At 38.6% G+C, this 22,055-nt stretch overlaps 2 protein-coding genes across 4 annotated transcripts in view; both read left to right on the top strand.

The window, feature by feature from the left end:
- Positions 1 to 1,795: 1,795 nt before the first annotated feature.
- anxa1a (annexin A1a) lies at positions 1,796 to 8,576 on the top strand. The gene is made up of 12 exons (XM_057831835.1): positions 1,796 to 1,936; positions 2,587 to 2,672; positions 3,344 to 3,434; positions 4,039 to 4,133; positions 4,746 to 4,859; positions 5,105 to 5,195; positions 6,514 to 6,593; positions 7,387 to 7,531; positions 7,615 to 7,710; positions 7,808 to 7,866; positions 7,944 to 8,066; positions 8,162 to 8,576. Exons 2-12 carry the CDS (start codon positions 2,613 to 2,615, stop codon positions 8,219 to 8,221), a joined length of 1,014 nt encoding a protein of 337 aa, XP_057687818.1. The 5' UTR covers positions 1,796 to 1,936; positions 2,587 to 2,612; the 3' UTR covers positions 8,222 to 8,576.
- Positions 8,577 to 9,021: 445 nt separating this feature from the next.
- The window catches only part of mfsd3 (major facilitator superfamily domain containing 3), a 52,010-nt gene continuing 38,976 nt past the window's right edge, over positions 9,022 to 22,055 (top strand). For all 3 annotated transcript variants that reach the window (XR_009062768.1, XM_057832045.1, XM_057832047.1), the window contains exons 1-2: positions 9,022 to 9,115; positions 9,515 to 10,299. Coding sequence is in view for 2 of the 3 variants with exons in the window: in XM_057832045.1 (XP_057688028.1) it covers positions 9,051 to 9,115; positions 9,515 to 10,299 (850 nt within the window). In the remaining variant the exon portion in view is untranslated. The remainder of the gene's footprint in view (positions 9,116 to 9,514; positions 10,300 to 22,055) is intronic.

The following is a 22,055-nucleotide window of genomic DNA, read 5'->3' on the forward strand; positions in this document are numbered from 1 at the left end:
TATTAATTTTTTTTTCATTGACATTTTATCATTTTAAAATTCTTATTCATTTATAAATAATATGTATACCTGTATATTAAATAATAAAAATAATACCGAATATATTAAATTATAATTTATTTTGGGTCATGTAGACCACACTTATACACTATAGGCCTACACAATGTTAATATTGTGGCCTACTGTACATGACCCAAAATGCCCACATATGTGATGTCCACGTCCATGAACGCCAGGTGTTTGTGGTGTTAAGCTTTTTTCCCCCTAGATTATTCGCGATTCGGCCGTGGAAGATTCGAGAACGATTCACAAACATCCAAATTCCGATTATTAAAATATGCAAAGTAAAGCGGAAGTACACAACACTCAGCGCGACGCGCGGTCTTCGGGACGGAACGGAGCGAGAGTAGCTAAACATCATGCTTCCCATTACCCGGCCCCTCGGGTAATGCCAATGCTCAACTCACGGCTCTAGCTCAACTCATGCAACGAGATAAAAAAAACACAACAACATACCTGACTGCTGCCGAAAAGCTGCTAGAAAAGTACATCCGTATAATGTTACGGTGGATATCATTTATATAGGACTAGATGCATTATATATTTGGTAGTGTTAGCAGCACATCTACAAAAAGCTAGATGCAGTGGTTATAAACGGCCGCCATCTTAAAGCAGTACACTTCCCTGCAAGGCTGTTGTAGCGAACCTTCCAAGCAAACCTAATTAACTTTTTATCTAAAATACTCCTAAATCGGTAAAATACTGAATTGAATCTATCCTTACAATAGTTTTAAAACTTTCACATGTCGAAAGTAGACAAAAGGGAAATTATGGAATAATGGGAGCAATTTTAACAAATTTAATGGTTGATTCACAACATTAAATTAATTGAATGTAGTTTAAAGCTGCTGATACAGAATGGGGACTGGAGTTTTTTATTTAATGTTATTTTTGTATATTTGTTTACTGCTATATGTTAACTTGATAATGAAATAGTAGTGTGGTTTAGCCTGAGAGTATTTTTGAACAATTTTGGAACTAATGTACAAAACATTAAAAAAATAAAATTAAAAAAAAAGAGAAAAATAAAGGAGGGGAGTGCATCAATAATCGTTTTATAATCGAATCGGAGCCTCTGAAATGTAATCGTTATCGAATCGTTTGGTGCCCAAAATAATGCAAAGGGGCCCATATTTTTGGCCCACCATTTCGTCACAGTGCACTGTGAAACTCATACATGCAACCCAAGTCATACGTCCATATTTTGTATATTAATCAGATTTTGTTGCACTGCATACTTCAAATTTCTAACCCCAGTTCTTACAGTATAGCGCCAAACCTTTTTCTAAAAGAGAAATGAAAGACGTTAAGGAAGAACTTTTATTTTTTTTGGCTTGTAATCAAGTATCAAAACTCACAAAAGTCAAATAAAGCAAACTGTAGTAAACAAAATTGAATATAAATTAAACAATTGCCAGATTGGGCCCCCCCTAATTGTCAGGGGCCCTAAGCAGCTGCATAGTCTGCCTAAGGCTGGGCCGGCCGTATATATATATATATATATATATATATATATATATATATATATATATATATATATATATATATATATATATATATATATATATATATATATATATATATATATATATATAGTTTTTAAAATATTTTTTTTAAATACCAAAAATAGTCACCTGCCCTATCAAGGGTTAAGGGTGGTAGAGACAGGCACTACTAGCCCACCGAATTACGTCTTTTTTTCTTTTTCTTCTTTTTTCCCATATAGGCACTCAGGCGGTGTTAGTCCAAGTAAGGAGGGGAGTATGGGCCGGGCTCGGTTTTAGGTGGAGTTTGTCCTGATATAAATGAACTCCCTCTGCTTGCCGACCGCCCCTGTAAAGCTCGCACCTACACGTCTCTCCTTTCCAGCTTTACGGTAAGTCACGTTTCTTGTATAAACAATCGCAAGAATGTTGTCGAGCCTCTCCCTAGTCCTTTTAAATGCGCAGACGTTTGCTCGAAGTGCATTAAAGTTCTGTCTCCATCGCGTTGTACGATCGACGTGGGTGTGGCCGGAAGGAAAGACGCTAGTTTTGTATTGTTAAGCTTTATGAACATTAGAAAGTTGCTGTGATTTTGCAGACAAATGTTCGTGCGACTTGTCTGACAAATACAAACAGCCAAATGCACACGTCCGTGTTAGTGGTAAACGTGGGTGTGGCCAGCCAGACTCCACTATTACCATCATGGAAAACCACCATCCTATGCAGTAATCAAGCTGTTTATGATTACAAACTGTGAAGGAAATCAGTTTAAAGTTGTACTTCAAATTTTGGTCCTCAATGTAGTTTCCTGATTTACGATGACTATTCAAACTGTTATCTATTAACTATACACCTCAGTGATAGATGTCCGATCCATTTAAACTGGGTGGAATGCCTGTTAATGTTCATCTTCCAATGTACTAGGATAATTCACTGCCAGCCTCTCCTAGTCAAAATGCATTGGACGTCTAGCATCATCAATGGCAGCCAATAAGTTAATATTTGTCCAATATTTTTCCACTTCTTTGTCTTCACCCGACAGAGTCCTGCAGCCAGTCCTACTCCACCATGTCTTTCATCAGAGAGTTTATGATGCAAACAGTCTATCTGGGCATGCCCGATGAGTCAGTAAGTCACTGTGCTTCTGTTCCAGTCGCTAAGGCCAACCACCATGTTTGTTCCTTTTTTTCTCTTCCTGTGGTATGCTCTGGTGGAAAGTTTTCCTGGCAGAGTTTAAAGAAAAGCAAAGAGGAGGGAACATAAGAAGATACTGAGGAGGGTGTTAAGTTTAAAAGTTTGGCAACAGAAGGGCGGGGCGGGGCCGAGAAATGAGACAGTTTAGAGAACTATTACATAAGACAAAGGGAGCATGGCTGATGGAGATTTTCACTCCTTAAAACACAGAAAAGAAGAATTTCTATGTCTTGTGAGCGTGTGACTCAACAGAACAGGAATTTGGGCCCCTCCCTATCTAAAGTCCTCAAACAGTAGAATGCTGCTCACCATTCTCCTGCTCTTTGCACAAGGTTATCTCGCATCATCGTCAATGTTATCCCAGTACATGGTCTTCACTAACTTGTTAGTTCTGTTTGGGTCCTTGTGCTTTTTTGGAGCATACAGATTAAATATTTATGCCCTTTTACAGTAATGGTTAATGACTTGTTTTCAATAAAGATGAAGATCGGGATTAAAAATGGTAAAGGTGAAAGAAAAAACGTGTCCTTGTGTTCACCATGTGATGAAATTCAATATTTACCACTATTTAACATTGCCACTAAAACTATTGTGTTGAATTATAGATCTTAAAAAACGAGGGGACCGTGAAGTCCTCGCCAAACTTCAGCGCCAGTGGTGATGCAGCAGTCTTGGACCAGGCCATTAAGGCAAAAGGTGATCTTAAAAATGCTTGTGCTGAATTGTTTGGTTATAGAAATGTGACAATTGGGAGAAAGAACAGTTCCCTTCTGCAGATTCACAGTACAAGTACAACTCGGCCATATTTTCTGTGAATTGCCACAGAAAGGCTGAAGATTCTTTATTAATATAACTGTATTTTTCTGACTATAAGGTACACCATTAATGAATGAGTTCATTTTCATACATAGGGCACATTACTACATCAATGTACTGCAGTGCGTTTGTTCTCTAAATTCTACCATTGTAATTATTGTTTTATGGATGTGTGTCTTGAGCACTTTACTGGAGCAGTATAATATAGTTATGGAACAAAATAGGTTCAGAAAGACATACACCAGAATTCATACATAAATTGCAAAGGATTATAACGCGCACTGTTCATTTTGAGGAAAATAAAGGATTTTAAGTTTTCCATGTAGTTAAAGAACAAACAAACAAACAAACAAAACATTAACTAACATTCACCCCACAGGCAACAGTTTCAAGTTTAATTGGAATGGATAGCTAAATATCCATGCTCATTAGATGCATTATAGTATAATTTATAATTCTAGTTGACGTTATGTTGTTTGTACAGGTGTGGATGAAAACACCATCATTGAAATACTGGTGAAGAGGAGCAATGAGCAAAGGCAGCAAATTAAAGAAGCTTACCAACAAGCTAGCGGAAAGGTAGGAAAATGCGCTCATTTACAAAATAATGCACACAGGTGAAAGAGGTGAGTTATTACTAATTTTTTTTTTTTTTTTAATTTTTGTGCACATATTTGTGTGAGCCTTACCTCCAAAATTAGATTTTCTAGCTTGAAATGTGAATATTTTGAGGCAGACAAAAATTACATTGCAAAGCGTTTGGTTTTCATAGTCTGTTAAATTTGAGCAGATTCAATGTGAAACCAGGGGTCTTGATTCCTCCAGTATTTCATCAATGCCTAAGGTAAAAGACTATGCTTCTGTGTGGAGCCGTCGAGACCATGTGTGGTCATGTGGCTGAACAGCTTCGTTTGATTCATGCAGTGGAGTCAAATGTGGTTCCATTGAATGGGTGGAACAGAGTCATGTGACAGTGCCTAAGGAAGAAATCTTTCTGAAACACTGAAAAGAGAATTGATTGTGCAAGCAAAAAAGCTTGCATTCAAACTATTCTAACTTGTGCAGTTTATACAAAGTTATTTCAGTAAATATAGAACATTACTCACCATCTCTGCTTATGTTTAAAAAAAGAGGGGGGGGGGGCAACAGAAACATTCTCAGTTTTTCCGGTTGTATTCTTTTTCCTTGAAGCCTCTTGAGGCAGCACTGAAGAAGGCATTGAAGGGAGATTTAGAGGATGTGGTCATGGCTCTTCTGAAAACGCCAGCCCAGTATGATGCCCAGCAACTGAAAATGGCCATGAAGGTACACATACACATATTGTTCCACACTCTTCCTCACAGACTCATTAGCCAAGGGGAACTGCTGCTGTTGCATTTTGGAGAACAACACTGTTTTAAGTCTTTTGCTCAAAGTCATTTGTTATGGCGCTCCGCCAACTTCCATGTATTCATGTTGGTTTGTCCCGTAGGAGTAATAAAGGTTGTTATGAAAGGCAGCTCATAAAAAGCACATCTGCATTCACCCCTTTCGTATAATTCATGTTTCAGGGGTTGGGAACAGATGAGGACACCCTCGTTGAGATTTTGGCCTCTCGGACCAACATGGAGATTTTGGAAATAAAAAAGGCCTACAAGGAAGGTAGGTGTGGCCAAATGTCAATTCTCGATCATCAGTTTCATTCAACCATTATCAGGAAATACAAATTTTACAGCATATAGACTGTGCAAAAATGGTAGATACTAAAAGCTATAGTAGTTTTAATGACCCGTTTTACAGGAGTCATTTCGACATAGTAACAAAAAAAAAAAGAGTACAACACACTCGCAGTTACCAGTTAGCTCCAAAGTTAATTTCGATAAAATGTGTTTCTGCATCAGCAAAAGAAAAATGCAGCTTGTGAATAAAGGTGTTGACACAGAAACGTATACCATAATTTTCAGACTATAAGCCGCTACTTTTTTTCTCTCATTTTGAATCCTGCAGCTTATAGTCCACTGCGGCTTATTTGTTGATTTATTTGGGTCAATAGGTAACACTTTATTTGATAGCGGCGTCATAAGATTGCCATTAGAGCGTCATAATTATGACATGACATTATCATGGGCATTAATGAATGCAGATGTAATTAAGTGTCATCCAGCAAATTATGTCACTAACTCCATTTACTTCCAGCTCGGATCTTTTCCATCCATTCAAAAGTGAGATAATTTGCCGGACGACACAAAATGATGTCTGTCATAAGCGTTCATTATTGCTCATGGCAGTGTCATGTCATAATTATGATGGTCTAATGACAGTCTTATGGCACCACTTTTAAATAAAGTGTTACCAAATTCCATAACTAGCAATTAATGAAACAACTACGACAGTAACCAAAGAAATTAGCACAGAACATGAATTTTGATTTACATCTGTAGCGCTGTAGTGCATGCTAGGAGGCATGTTGGACGACAATAATGTTGACAGCAGGTGGCAGCAGAGGTTGACTGTCACCCCAAAGGGAGCAGTGACGGCCAAATGAAGCTTGTTGAAGCAATGAAGCTTTGCAGCCAATTGGTTCCAAGCTTCATGGTGGTTGATTTGGTCTTATGACAGTCTTATGATGCCGCTGTCAAGTAGTGTTACCTCTTTATAGCTTTTGGTGTAAATATCCCATAATACAGTGAGGACAGCTGCGGCTTATAATCCAGTGCGGCGTATGAACAAATGATGTTTTCATGTCAAATTTGATGGGTAGCGGCTAAAGGTCAGGTGCGCCCTGTAGTGCAAAAATTACGGTAATTTCACTTTAATGGTGCTGCCCGGCTATGAATCAGAATGACGCCACAAAATAGTCTAGCCTGCTAAATAACACACAGATGTAAAAACATATATGAAATGTTTGGCACATACAGTAGGCCTATGGTCATTGATTAAATAACAAAAATCTTTTTTATGTTGTATTGTGACTTTTAAGAGTACAAAAAGGACCTGGAGGAAGATGTCAGATCTGACACCAGTGGAGACTTCAGAAATGCACTCCTTTCACTCTGCAAGGTACAGTATGTGTGATTCCATGCACACCCTCTCTTTATTTTGTTACAGGATGTTTGAGGTGGATTTTGTTCATCCATTCTTTCACAGCTGCAAAACAGTTTTAGGTTAAGGCAACATACCACTCCCCAATTGCAGCTGCAACAAAGACAGAAGTTCTTAAAATAAATTCCTTGCAAATATTTACATATTTAACTCAAGATGATGGATTTGATTATTGTTTAAGGCCAATAGGAAATATCCACGGAAAAAAAAAAAAAAATGCCATAAAGAGGCTACCTTGTAAGTTTCCCAAGGGTGTTTACAAAGCTTCAACCTGTGCAAGCTCTGAATCACCCTGTGGTTGGAGCGCCTCTTTTGACTGTAGGAATGATGTCATAGAACTACTGTTCTTTACTTCCTGGGTAAGTTTGCAATAGTACATTTCATTAAAAAAACAGTTACATCATCCAGTACACCTTTATACTGTCTACCATACAATTATTATTCCCCAGAAAATGTTTAGATGAAACCTATTTACTGTATCAACTACTGTATATAACACTTTAAGCCCTGTTTTCATGACCATTGCAGGTCTAGTGCAGTACGCTTTCGAGCTCTGTGCGGAAGTGGTTTAGATTGGTGTTGTCACAGATGTGTGGAAGCAGACACATTTGAAACTGTGATTTTTTTCCTCCTCCAATCTGCTAGTTATCAGTTCAGTTCATCCTCTTTAAATGTGGCATACTATTGATAGTCCTTGACACGATTAAAAAAAACACCACTATTTGCTGATTTCTATGTTTCTCTAACACAGGCCAACCGCACTGAGGGAGTGTGTGAACAACTAATTGACAGTGATGCCAGGGCTTTGTATGAGGCTGGAGAGGGGAGGAAAGGAAAAGACTGCTCCGTTTTCATTGAAATCCTTACTGTCAGGAGTGCCCCTCATCTCCGTGAAGGTCGTCTAGCTTACGGCCATCTTCTGTCATGCCTGTTCTCTAAGGGTTTGTCTTACACACACCTGTTCACTTTTTTTTATTAGTGTTTCAGAGGTACTCTAAGTACAGCAAGGTTGATGTGGCCAAAGCAATTGATCTGGAGATGAAGGGTGATATTGAGAATTGCCTCACAGCAGTCGGTAAAGACAGAATCATGTACTTCAACATTATTAATTTGAATTTACATCATTAATTAATGTGATGAACTGTATATCTGGTTTTTTTCAATTACTCTAGTCAAGTGTGCTGGGAGCAGGTCTGCTTTCTTTGCTGAGAGGCTGTACCTAGCCATGAAGGTGTTGTATGCACAGACTGCTGTCACGTATAGGATTTTGCACATACTTAGTCTTTACTGTTGACTTTTTGTTTTCAGGGATCTGGAACCCGCAAAAACATCCTTACACGTATCATGGTGAGCCGCTCAGAAAAAGATTTGAAACTAATCAAGGCAGAATACAAGAAAAAATATGGGAAAACACTCTACCAGGACATTCTGGTAAGAAAACTGAGAATGAAGTTCTACAGTTCTGTCTGTATATATTTAATATTTTGAAGACATAAATGAGGTCAAAAATTGATTTCTTTTTCCAGGATGATACGAAAGGAGACTATGAGAAGATTCTCCTTGCTCTCTGCGGGAGTGAGGACTGATTTGTCTTCTACTTACTATAAGCTCTAAAACGGCTAACAGGGCCATCAAAACTGAAGGACGGCCTCCAAGTCCAACAGCGTAAAATAACCTCCTGTCATGAAACCTAAGTATTAACAGGGATGGGAAAAGATTGCATTGTATCTGTTGAGGGATGTTTATTTGGCAATCTTTTCAATAAAATACTTATTCTTACCATGGATTTAAGTTTACCAAAAGATGTCGAAATAATAAAGCGGGTGCATGAAAAAAAATAAAGCTTGCGACACAGAAACCAAAATACCCTCCTCCTCCTGTGAAAAATACTGTATACCTGTGCAACTGAAGGAGTTTAAGCAAATAAAAATGCTTTTTTTATATGTGGACTCTTTCTTTGTAATGTCAATCAATTTTGTGTTCTGAGTGTGGAGGTTATGATATTCATTTTTAGACAGAAATAAACCATACTTGATAACAAAACATTAAGCTTAACCTTTATAAAGTGTTCTGTCAAGCAGAATTCCAAATCAAACACAAAACGGACCTGAATAATAAAACATTGGAAAACCAAAGCAAAAATAAGAGAGCTAACGAAGGATGATTAAAAATTAAATCTATAGATATAAAAAATAAATAAATAAAGATTGAAAACAAAAGGTTATGACGTAACGTTGGTGAAGCCGATATTGTTTTCTATTGATGCATTTTGAAGTTTGACTTAAAAAAACAACAACAACACTTTAACAATTTTGACAATGTAAAATGTATGGCTTGCCAGATAACATCATTTTCCCCTCGATGTTTGACATCACCAGAAGAGGGAGTAAGACTTTCTGATCTGGCAACCTCTTCATGCTCCAGCTCTACCACCAATGTAAACATTACAAGCAGAGAGCGGCCAACGGTGAGAGCTTGAGGTAACCAACTCTTATGTTTGTCACTATGTACTAAGATTGATTTACTCTCACATATAAGATTACAATCAAAACTCCCAGGTAAACCTACAAAGGAGGAGTGTTTTTTAATCCATTCGCCTGACCGAGTGCGCATGGCAGAATGCTAACAAGGTGTAGCTAAGGAAATGTCACAGTGCACAACTACAAACTAAACCTACCTGAAACTACACATGATATGATATGAAGATATGAGTCGGCATGTATTTTTTTTCACACGCTGCTATGCACGGAAGGCCAGTGTGGCTAATGTTAGTCATGCTGACCGGTGCAGGGAAAAAATAGCTGAACTTGAGTCGTTGCAATTATGCCTCTTTGAAAATGTCCTTAAATTAGAATACATATTGATTCTTGCCATTACAGTCGTTTGGGTCGTCACCTGCTTCTCCATTACCAAAACGATGACAACAACCTGACCAATGGACCACTGCACGTTTGGCGCAAGATCATGAATGACAAACTAGTCTTCTTGGGGCTGCTGTACTTCGTTCAGGGCATCCCCTACGGCCTTCAGTCTTCCCTACTTCCCGTGTACCTGCGTGGAGCTGGGCATTCACTGACACGCATTGGCTTCACCAAGATCCTGTACTTCCCATGGGTTCTCAAGGTGCTTTGGGCCCCATTGGTGGACAGGATTGGGACAAAGCGGCGTTGGCTGGTGGCAACAGTATCTGGACTGGCGCTGACATGTCTCACAAGTTCTGCACTGGCTCCAGAGATGCACATCTGGGCAGTGGCAGGAACCCTGCTAGCCATGAATACCCTTGCCTCTGTTCAAGATATTGCAGTGGATGGCGCTGCAGTGGGACTGTTGAAAGGGCGCGGGGAACTCGGACTGGGTAACACAGCCCAGGTTGTGGGCTATAAAGCCGGATCAGTGTTTGCTGGTGGCGGACTGCTTGCTGTGATTGACGTGGCCGGGTGGAGCTGGATGTTTATGCTGCTAACGTTCGTGTATGCAGGCGTGGCTCTTTTTGTGTGGGGGGCTCCTGTGTTGGATGAAGAACCTGTGAGGGGCCAGTCGGCAGATGGGAGCAGAAGAGGAGGGCAGACTGGCGATGCTTTGATGCCATGGAGAGTGTGGAGGAAGCTGTTGGCTGTCCCAGGTACCGCTTGGACAGTCCTCTATGTGCTGACATACAAATTAGGTGAGTCCAATGCCCAAATAAGCACATTAGTTAAGTTGACATAGGTGTCAACTCAAGGCTCAGGGTACAGTTCCAGTCAGCAACCAACTCAAAGAAATCATGTGCAACAACTACATCACGTTTTTTTTTTTTTTTTCTCGTTAAATCTGTACCAAAATGGCAAATTTTATTGAATTTTAATCGAGTTGAACTATTGCAGTGTGTTAGTTACAAACCCCCCTTTGAAAGTAAACTGAGCAATAGTTGAAATTAATATTTTTTTATTTCTGATTTCAGAATTAGCAGTTTGCTGCTTATATGTAATCCTATCATTAGGCAATTTTATAAATTTACATCTACAATCAGAAGTATAATGTGGCCAATGACCGAAATAGGTTTGACATGTGTAGATGTACAGGTAGTCCCCAGGTTACGAACGAGTTCTGTTCCTAGGCTGGTGATGTAACCCGAATTTTGGCGTAAATTGGAATCAACCCTTTAAGTACCCCTATTAACCCCTCAAAATCTCAAAATAATTGTCCAAAACTTGTATTATACATTATGATAAAGTAAAAAAATACGATACTGTGAGGTATCCTGTGTTAAATGATGTTATATTGAATGACTATTTGGGCTTTAAAAAAAAAAAAAAAACTCAGGCTTCACTCGCGAGTGAGTCACTTTGCTGAGAGAAAAGGGCGCTGTGGAAAAAGTAGGGAGGCGCGAGAGCGGTATATCATGGCGGCTCAGGTCGCCAGCGTCACCTCTCAATGCGAGCCCACCAACCTAACTCAAAAAAACAGATGGGGACTCACAAGAAGAGTCAGCGCCGTGGGAGAAGCAGCAGCAGCAGCATGAGAACAAGGACGTGGGACCTAACGCCGCCAGGAACTGCAGGACAGCAGTGACGCTGCTGGGGGAGGAGGGGATCCTGACATGGTAAGAACTAGGTACTGTTTACGCGCCAAAACAAAAAAAATTGACTGGAGACAGAATGGCGGACGAGACTCCGGCGTCGTAAGTCGACGTAAGTCGGCGTCCACGTAAGTCGGGTACGTCGTAACGTGGGGACTACCTGCATATAAATATTATATTATGGTGATGAACTCAAAGGTTACATACATGAAGGCACACATTATAATAAAATCAAATCCATGAATTAAGCTAAAATGTGATAGACACTGTCAAAGATTTTTTACACGTTATTTTTTTCGTTTTCTGAACCTGAATCTTTTATTCAAAGTACAAAACAGAGAGGTGTTTCTGCTCGTGTTATGACGTGCAAAATATTTGAAAGTAGACTGTTCTATATCACTAGACATGTGCTGATTACCAGCTTCAAGTCATACCGTGGTGTGAGAACGTCAAGGTTTCAAAACCCCAAAAACTTTCCATCATACCGTCCCTAAGGCATTAGCTATTTTTTATGTCCCAAAAATGCATGGAGAAATCCCTGGCTAGCAGCTGCAAGACTCAACACTCCCACACCGGTTGTTGCTCAGTGTCAGTGAGCCAGCTGTGCTACACGATGGATGGAGGAGGTGAAAACTTTTTCCCCCCATCGAAGAAAACAAAATCACTGGTATGGGAATACTTCGGCTGCAGAAAAGTTACAGACGACTGCGGTTTAGAGGAGGAGGGCCAACTGATATGTAAAACATCTTTGTGGAGGGTGGCTGCCGAGGAGGCAAAACCCCCAATATGATTTCGCATTTATACAAAGTTAAAGGTCGGTAAACACTGTCATAAACGTTTCACACCAGTTACGAGAGTTAACTCCCACGTGTTTAGTGTGTCTAGCAGTGGTAAAACGTGTGGCTTTTTCTCTCTCTTGCAACTGTTTGTGTTGAGAGAGTGTGTGTGTAATGTAAACATGATACAAGTCATCCACACATGCTTTTTATGGAAAATAACTACATTATATTTGTCCTGATGGTAATAATGTTGAGCTGTGGCTGTGGGTTTAGGCTCACCTAAAGCACTGCAGTTAATTTAATTTTATTTAGACTATTTTTTTTAAACTTAACATTATACAGTGGGGCAAATAAGTATTTAGTCAACCACTAATTGTGCAAGTTCTCCCACTTGAAAATATTAAGGAGACCTGTTATTGTCAACATGGGTAAACCTCAACCATGAGAAACAGAATGTAGAAAAAAAAAACAGAAAATCACATTGTTTGATTTTTAAAGAATTTATTTGCAAATCATTGTGGAGAATATTTGGTCAATACCAAAAGTTCATCTCGATACTTTGTTATAGGGCTGCAGCTATCGAATATTTTAGTAATCGAGTAATCGACTGAAAATTCTATCGATTAATCGAGTAATCGGATTAAACATTTTTTTTTTTTTTTTTAGGTAAAGAGCAATTATAAATATACATGAGGAAAAACAGACATTTAATCGAATATTGAACCATTTTCTGTCAATAAATGTCTATATTTTCGATGTACATTGTTGAAAACAACAATTGCATCTCAGATGTGACTAGAAAAAAAAATCGCTGCTTTCACTCAAAAACTTTTAGATCTTACAAAAAACCCCCAACATATTTCTTACCTAAAAATGTAATTACGCTTGATAACACACATCACTTGAAAGCTATGTGTTTTTCCCACGTTTCAATATAATTTCCATTTGTGTCAAGCTATTTTTAAGTTCTAGTTTTAAGTTAGTCCGAACTGTAAGTACTGATAGGATTTTGAGTTTTTGCAGTGTTCAAAATAAATGTATGATACCTGCTTTATTGGAACACATTAGGGACCAGTGCTACTTGGTGTTTTATTCAGCAATGACTACTGAGCCAAAACTGACAGTTAGCTTTATTATGTTTTAATTTTACACCCTCATCACTCTACAGCGCTGTGTTTTTACAGATTGTATAAAACCTGTATGTAAGACACGTTAGCCACGCATCGACAGTGGTCATAATCAATTGAAACCTAGCCCTCCGAAGAGCTAACGTTATGTGACCGAGTGACAGTAACGCTGTATTTATTAGCGATGAGAAGTGTACTCCTTAAAGATGGCAGCTGTTTACTAACGCTGCCCAGATGCGGCCGAGTCTGTCATTACGCATCTAGTCCTAAATGCTTGCGATATCCATGAGACGCATCGGACAATACCTGCTACCAAACTAGCATCATGCGGGCGTAGTTTTTAGCAACGTTGGCGTAGTTTGTAGCAGCTGTTGGCTGCAGTAAAAAAAATTTTTGTATTGCTTCTTTCATCTACGCACGTGATGTCAGCGCGTTGTCCCGCATTAAAAGTAGTCCATGCAAAACGTTAAACGACTCCTCGAGGTGAATAAAATTAATCGGATCAGTTTTTAAACTTGAGTTACTCGAATTGCTCGAGTATTCGTTTCAGCTCTACTTTGTTATATACCCTTTGTTGGCAATAACGGAGGCCAACCGTTTTCTGTAACTCTTCACAAGCTTTTCACACACTGTTGCTGGTATTTTGGCCCATTGCTCCATGCAGATCTCCTTTAGAGCAGTGATGTTTTGGGGCTGTCGTTGGGCAACACTTTCAACTCCCTCCACAGATTTTCTATGGGGTTGAGATCTGGAGACTGGTTAGGCCACTCCAGGACCTTGAAATGCTTCTTACGAAGCCACTCCTTTGTTGCCCTGGCGATGTGTTTGGGATCATTGTCATGCTGAAAGACCCAGCCATGTCTCATCTTCAATGCCCTTGCTGATGGAAGGAGATTTTCACTCAAAATCTCTCGATACATGGCCCCATTCATTCTTTCCTTTACAAAGATCAGTCATCCTGGATGCTTTGCAGAAAAATAGGCCAAAGCATCATGTTTCCACCCCTATGCTTTACAGTGGGTATGGTGTTATTCGGATGCAATTCAGTATTCTTTCTCCTCCAAACACGAGAACCTGTGTTTCTACCAAAAAGTTCTATTTTGGTTTCCTCTGACCATAACACATTCTCCCAGTCCTCTTCTGGATCATCCAAATGCTCCCTAGCGAACCGCAGACGGACCTGGACATCTACTTTCTTCAGCAGGGGGACACGTCTGGCAGTGCAGGATTTGAGTCCTTGGCGGCGCATTGTGTTACTGATAGTAGCCTTTGCTACTGTAGTGCCAGCTCTCTGTAGGTCATTCACTATGTCCCCCCGTGTGATTCTGGGATTTTTGCTCACCGTTCTTGTTATCATTTTGACGCCACGAGGTGAGATCTTGCATGGAGCCCCAGATCGAGGGAGATTATCAGTGGTCTTGTATGTCTTCCATTTTCTAATAATTGCTCCCACAGTTGATTTCTTTACACCAAGCGTTTTACCTATTGCAGATTCAGTCTTCCCAGCCTGGTGCAGGTCTACAATTTTGTCTCTGGTGTCCTTCGACAGCTCTTTGATCTTGGCCATAGTGGAGTTTGGAGTGTGACTGACTGAGTGTGTGGACAGGTGTCTTTTATACCGATAATGAGTTAAAACAGGTGCCATTAATACAGGTAACGAGTGGAGAAGTTAGACCTCTTTGACCGCCACAAATCTTGCTTGTTTGTAGGTGACCAAATACTTATTTTACACCATGATTTGCATATAAATTCTTTAAAAATAAAAAATATGATGTCCTGTTTTTTTTTTCCTTCCACATTCTGTCTCTCATGGTTGAGGTTTACCCATATTGACAATTACAGGCCTCTCTAATCGTTTCAAGTAGGAGAACTTGCACAATTGGTGGTTGACGAAATACTTACGGTATTTGCCCCACTGTACATATGTTCCAGTTTGCTAATGTGTTTTGAAAAATAAAATCCTGTTCAATGGAAAAAAAGTTTTTTTTTTTTTTTGTTGTTGTTGTTTTTTTTTAAACCCAGATATCTAAAAATAACCGTTTTTAGAGCCGTAATTGCAATACCGTGAAACCGTGATATTTAGCCTTAAGGTTATCATACCGTCTGAATATCATAATGGTACATGCCTATATACCACTAGTATCATATTTAGAAATATCATTCAATAACTATATGTTTGCTGATGTTAGTGTACTATTTTTTTTAATTATCAAAGAAGTACAATGAGTGTATGTGACAGGTCATGGAAATTGGCAACTAAGTCTATTTTAATACCATGTGTGATTCTCATCTGAAATAATTCATTTGTAAATTAAACCTGTAAAAAAATGCAAAAGTGTGAAAAAGGGTCTCCTCATACGTATTTTAATACGCGAAGCATTTAGTTGAACAATGAATTACAGTAGTCTAGTTTTATTTAATCTGTAATGAGTTTTTCAAACCTTCTTTTTACATGTGTGTATCAAGACCGCCGCTAGATGTCTCTACTGACCCACCTATGAGTTACAAGTCATTGGGAAAAAGTAGACCTTTGTGAAGTAATGATGAACATGAACATGATGCGCCAAGAGTTTGCATTGGGATGTGAAGGCCTAAATCGAAGGAATTTTTTTTTCAAGGTAAAACAATACTGCATTGGGTTTTTCCAAGCAGTTGCAGGTTTTTGTTAACGGCGAAGTTTTGGAAATAACTAAAATTCATAAAGTAGTTTATGATAATTTTTGTCTAAGTGTGTGTGGGTGATAGAGTTTATGTATGTAAGTTTAGTAGCAAAAGGGGATTATGGAAGGATTAAGTGTCTTTGTGTCTATGGCTCTGAAAAGGAATAGCACATATACTGATGTGGTTGCATGTGGGTGGTGGAAATATAATTGTCTTTGCCCATTTGCATAGCATTCACTTATACGTGTGTGAGAATGCATAGGCCTTTTGTTTTTAAGTCGTATGTGTTTTTGAGAGAGTGTTCCATAATCGGATGAGCCCCAACAGACGATACTACTAGACAGAATATGAAGGCTGGCTGGAGCCCCTAATCTGTCTAGGGAGGAAACCCCCACCCCACAACACTCTCTCTCACACGAGCCCATGGGTGCACTCAGTCGGTTCAAATTTAAGTTTTATTTCAAATGCTACATTGCTTTGCTGTTTTTTTTTTTTCTTTATTAATTTTTTTACATTCAATGTCACTTTTTTGGATTTCCTGTAACTGAACCCTAAATATTCCTTACCATTGCCTGTAAACATTGTATTGTAATGGTTTAAGTCTAGTTCAATATAATTCCCAGTTTGAGAATTTTTTGCTTATGTTGAAGCACCACAGTTTGTTTGTAGAAAAAAATCATCATGCCAAAGGGAGTAGCAATATAATTCTATTTTTGCACATTTACAGCAACTAAATACCCCAATGAAGACAGTCACCATAGAAAATGAACCCAAATGAATGAAAGGTAAAGCACTGGTCAGAAAGAAGGCATTGAATCTTTATTAGTATCGATACTGGAATGTTTCAGCTAAACATGCATTAGCGAATGGTTGTGGGGGAGGAGAGGAACTTATGGCGACAGGAGGATATTTTTTTCAGAGGGGAAAAGGACTTGCAGGGATGGGAAACTGATGGAAGGGATGAATTAATGAACAAGCACCACATGGTGCCCTGGGAGGGACAAAACAACATGAGCATGGAAATAAACACATTTGGCAATGTAGAAACATACTATGATGGTGCACGCCATCCTTATTTCATGGACTAAAGTAAATGTTGGTGTATCTACATATTACCCAATGTTTTTGATACCTATTGCTGTTAGCAATCTAGTATCGTAAAGCGTTTTACAAAATGCTAAATGAATCAAACAGCATTTGGCATACAGCTTTCTTGACAATATTTTATAGTATATATCATGTTGTGAATTAAAATCCTTCAATAGGTGAAAAAATCCTTCAAACTACTTATAGTATATTTTTTATGCTTATGTTCCCTCGAACCCTGTGACATCAGTATAGTTTGGGATTTATTTAGGTCTTTATGTTGACATTTATCTCAATAGAATAATATGCTTTGAATCTTATGTGATTTCTGTACATGTACACCTGTTGAATGCACAAACCTGTCTTAGTTTAGTTGTTCTGAAGAAGGCGTTTTAATATTGTTGAAATGAGTAACTGACTGCCCCCATTTTTTTTCTGAGATACAACATGGACATGAGGATTTGACCCCACTGTCCTCGTCGACCTCTCACCCTCATCTCACCCTGATCCTACCCTAATCCCTCTCCATACTACCACCCAGCCCCCATCCATTACACTTATATAGTGTAGTGTGTAAACACATGCACACATATTATCATCTCATGTCACACCACTTAGTATAGTCTATTCTGATCTGGTCTATACAACACTTGTTTAATCAGAACCACCATTAACCAGACATGTGCAGACATGTCAACTCAACATCATCAAGCTGGAGGTCATTAGTCTATTGTGAAGAGTAGTTGCAATTGTTTTAATCCTTTTACTGGTGAGCAAAGCACATATAGTAAAACAAACATTCCCTCGTTTAATCAGAACAACCTTTAAACAGACGCGACGCGTGCAGAAAGACGTTAACATGTGATTCATCAAGCTAAAGCTCATTCATGTATTGTGGAGAGTAGTTACAATTGTTTTTATCCTTTTACTGGTGAGCAAGTCACATATGGTAAAACAACCATTCACATTTGTGGATATTTTAGAGTCCAATTAACCTACGGATGTTTTTAGAATAGTGGAGTACCTGGTGAAAATTAACTCATGCACAGAAATAACTAATTCTGCATTGACTATTATTCTCAAGTGCTGCCGTCTTAACATGAAGAAAAGTAAAGTGTAAAAGGTACTCATTTAAATATCATTATATGAAGCACGGATCCATAAGCCAAGTCGTAGCTGCATGCAGTTATCCACATTTTCACGCCAGTAAGTTGTATATAGTTTCAGGTTTGCCATTTTTGTGCAAATGCTGTAGAGCTTCCAAGTGTATGCTCTTGGAACACAGAAAAAGAATAACCCTATACAAACATGTTGTCCAAAGACTACTTAGCTGCCCAACTGCCTGACATAAACTAAACGAATGCGACAACACAACTGCAGCAACACTAAGGAATTTATTTGACTTGGAATTTACCATTACTTGTTTGTTTTGTTTTTGGATGAAAAGAAATCAGCCAAATAGTGTCAAATATTTTTAGCTTACTAGTTAAATACAATATGGACTAGAAGTATCAATTAATCGACAACTAATCGATTAGCAAATAAATTGACAACTATTTTGATAACCAATGAATCGTTTAGGACCTTCTTCACCTTAAACTTGTCTAAATTGTTGAAATTATAACATACATATAACTTCTCAGTTGTAAATATCTGATTTCTTCATTATATTTTAAGTCAAAGTAGGACATGAATAAAAATCTGCTTTTACTTTGGAAAAGAACAATTCTTATTTTTGCCAATTTTTGGACATCCGTCAAAACTAGCTTCTTAATAAGGTTGCAACAATTAATTGATTAAATTGATTATTGAATTAGTTGCCAAAAAATTTGATAATCGATACAGTTGTAGATTACAGTTAAGTCAGGAAGCATTAAAAAATAAAGTTGCACCGATACCGATACCAGTATCGGCAGGGTGAGCCGATCTGGCCCGAATTGATGGTATCGGTATCGACGAGTACCAACATTTAGGGCGCCGATACCATCTACTGGCATCACTTTAGGCCAGATGAACTGTCCTCCCCACATGAGCCAACTTCCCAAATCCCGATGCATGACATCTGTATGTCTTTGTATCGAAATTACCAAACGAGAACAACACCTTCGTCTTCAACAATAAGGATGTTCACTAAAACGCATATCCGCGATGTTACGCTGCTTTTCTAACATGGCATTCACAAACGATTAGCATGCATAAGCTAACGCTTGCTGTTGTAGCGCCGATGGGATCAGAAAGCTTAAGACCGTGAGAGACTAAGCAAACTCATGGTTTCATGATGAACAACGAGTGGCAAATTAAGAGCGCCGTACTTCAAACTCGTCCTGTTTATGAAAGTCGATTGTCATATTAGGCTGGTGTTGTGCAGTAATGAGCAGAAGTGACTTCTGTGGCCAGAAAACACTCAAGCGGCGCAGCGCGCACACTAGATATCATCAGATAGCAACCTAGATGTCCTATGTTAGATCCCATGCCACTCTCGTGCGCACACACTAGATATCATCAAATAGCAACCTAGATGTGCTACATTAGATCCCATGCCATTAGCTGTGTGAGCCCAGAGCGACGCCTAGTCCATATACTTCATTGATGAATTAGAAACCGCCATGACTGAATGGAAGTTAAGCAGGCCAAATCAATCCATACCAGTGACTATAGATAATGCTGCAAATACCGTTAATTCAGCACATGTTACAGATGGACTCGGACCACAAATAGGATGTTTTGCTTATATGGTAAATATAGCTGCTAAGAGAGCTTCAGCAATCAACAGTGTGCCCTACTTTACAAACAGTAAAGATTGTTCTCAGCACTTACAGTATATACAAAATTTCTTCAGATCAGTAAGAAGTAAGCACATAAATATTATGCACTAAAATGCTTGTTTATATGATGGCACTATTATTTTTGCCTGTTAGCAAATTCAAATAATAATAATAATAACAGTTGTATTTTCTGTTTCAGAGCATTAAATGTATTGAATTGTATCGAAAATCGTACCGAACCGTGATTTAACTGTAATGTTGCATCCCTTATACGCACACACACACACACACACACACACACATATATATATATATATATATTATATGTATTTTTTATTTTTTTTTTGCAAACAGAGTGGTATCGGAATGGTATCGGTATCGGCCGATACTGCACAGCCAGGTATCTGTATTGGTATCGGGCCCAAAAAATGGTATCGGTGCAACACTATTAAAAAATAATATTTTGAAGGAAATACTTTCATTTTGTCTTCATTAATTTTAATTTGATAATTGATACAGTTTTAGACTACAGTTAAGTCAGGATAGAGTAAAAGATATTATTTTTGAAGGAAATAGACATCCATTTTGTCTTCTTGTTACTCACAACATGCCTAAAACAACTTCAAGATAAATTGTGAAAGTAATGGAAAAAAGTGACATTGAGTGATATTAATTGTTTAATTAATCGTCCAATTAATCGATTACGAAAATAGTCATTAGTTGCAGCCCTAATTTGCACATAAATTAGACATTTATTAAGGAAAGACATTCATTTAGGAGGGGCTTGCAAAACTTGCAACTTGTCCTTTTTTATTTTATTTCAATAGATTGTGTGCCCCCCTCGTTTTTTGTGTTTTGGATTTTGCATTGTTCTATGTTGTATTTCTAAATATGAGGAGGGGTTTGGGGTGAAATGTGGATTGGTGCATCCCTAGTTATAAAACTGTTGTTTTTTTCTGGTTTGGTAACTGATGAAAGAGTATTGACTTTGTGCTTTCAAAATCAACTGCAGGGGGCAAACAGAGGCTCAAAATATGTAATGTGTTCTAAATATTTACTGGACAAAAGATGTCTCTTAGTGGAGCAGGTACTCAAAGCATTGATGTTTCTTGGTCAACTGGGACTTTTACAGCTACAGTGGTGAAAGTCTTTTTAACAAAATAATGTCCACAACAGTTCTGTTACCTTCTAAGTACAGCCCCTGTAATGTCGTGTTAATTCAATAAGATAACATTTGGAAAATGCCAGTTCATTTAATGTACCGTAATAGCATTCCCAAGGCTGCGTTTATCAGCACGCAAGGTACAGGTACATACAGTCTTTCTGTCAAAAGAAAACCCTTGTTGTGGCAACAGAACATAGAAACAGTATAAGGCTAACCATTAATGGACATCCAGAGTTTGCTATTGCAGTCTCCTTTGCTAGCGCCGTCAGAGCTAGCCACTTTTTCTAATGTTATCAAACACTCCTGAGAATTTGTTGAAAAGCATTCTGATGCTAAGCGCACTACAGAACAACCATTTAAGGCTAACTGTGGGAGTTGAGACAGATTTTAAAAGGATGGCTATCCACAGTACACTACGATGAAGCTGCTATACCAGCGCCGAGACATGCCTGGTCGTTTCATTGAGCAGTCATTTGATTTTACTGCCAAAGAAGGCTCTGTCCAATGCTTGGTGCCATTACAGAAGAACAAGTTAAGATACTCCATGTGTAGTTGACAAACCTCCACAGTGTGCTTCGACAAAGCTGCTTTTCTAAGGCTAGTGCTGACAGCTGTTATTTCAAGTTCATGCACTATGGTCATCTTAAGAGCACTCCATGCGCTGCAAGCTAAGAAGTCAATGTAAAGTGGATTTTCTTATTCTCTTCCGTGTTATTGTCAATTGTTTTAGCAACTCTTGTCAGCGTGAATGAGAGCATTCATACATACATAACATTGAGACCAATGGTGTCAAAAGCCTTGAGCTTCAATAAGCAGACGCAAAAAGCAGTCACACTGCACATAAATGTCATTTGGAAAAACATCTCACTAAATAGAAATAAACAACCCGCCTTATTCTGTGTCACGTCCACTCTTAATATTAAATAGATATGTCTTTTTTAGTGTCATTTTTGTGGCGCCTGTCTCTAATGTAAACGCAATGAGTACAGTTTCTTTGATCCTGACATCCTCCTCTGTTTCCTCTTCACTAACCTCGTAACAATGTCCTTGTTGAGCCCACCCTCTCCTTCCCCCCCATATATCCCTGTCTCTTAACAGTCTCCATCTCTGACTCCTTTCTCTCTAGTCATATCTAACTCAGATTTGGGGGGGGGGGTGCTTAGTGATGTCCTTTCTTGCATGCAATCCATTTTCTTTCTTGTCCCCTCCCACCTATACTCATTTTTGTTTGTTTCTTTAAAATTTGTCATTGTGACTGACATTCTTTAAGTTTATTTTC

The sequence above is a fragment of the Corythoichthys intestinalis genome, chromosome 3 (genome assembly GCF_030265065.1).
Source record: "Corythoichthys intestinalis isolate RoL2023-P3 chromosome 3, ASM3026506v1, whole genome shotgun sequence".
NCBI lineage: Eukaryota > Metazoa > Chordata > Actinopteri > Syngnathiformes > Syngnathidae > Corythoichthys > Corythoichthys intestinalis.

Coding starts and splice junctions, on each gene's coding strand:
- anxa1a (XM_057831835.1), top strand. CDS start 2,613: ATGTCTTTCATCAGAGAGTTTATGATGCAAACAGTCTATCTGGGCATG. Junction 4,134..4,745: donor ACCAACAAGCTAGCGGAAAG/GTAGGAAAATGC, acceptor TTTTCCTTGAAG/CCTCTTGAGGCAGCACTGAA. Junction 5,196..6,513: donor AAAAAAGGCCTACAAGGAAG/GTAGGTGTGGCC, acceptor GTGACTTTTAAG/AGTACAAAAAGGACCTGGAG.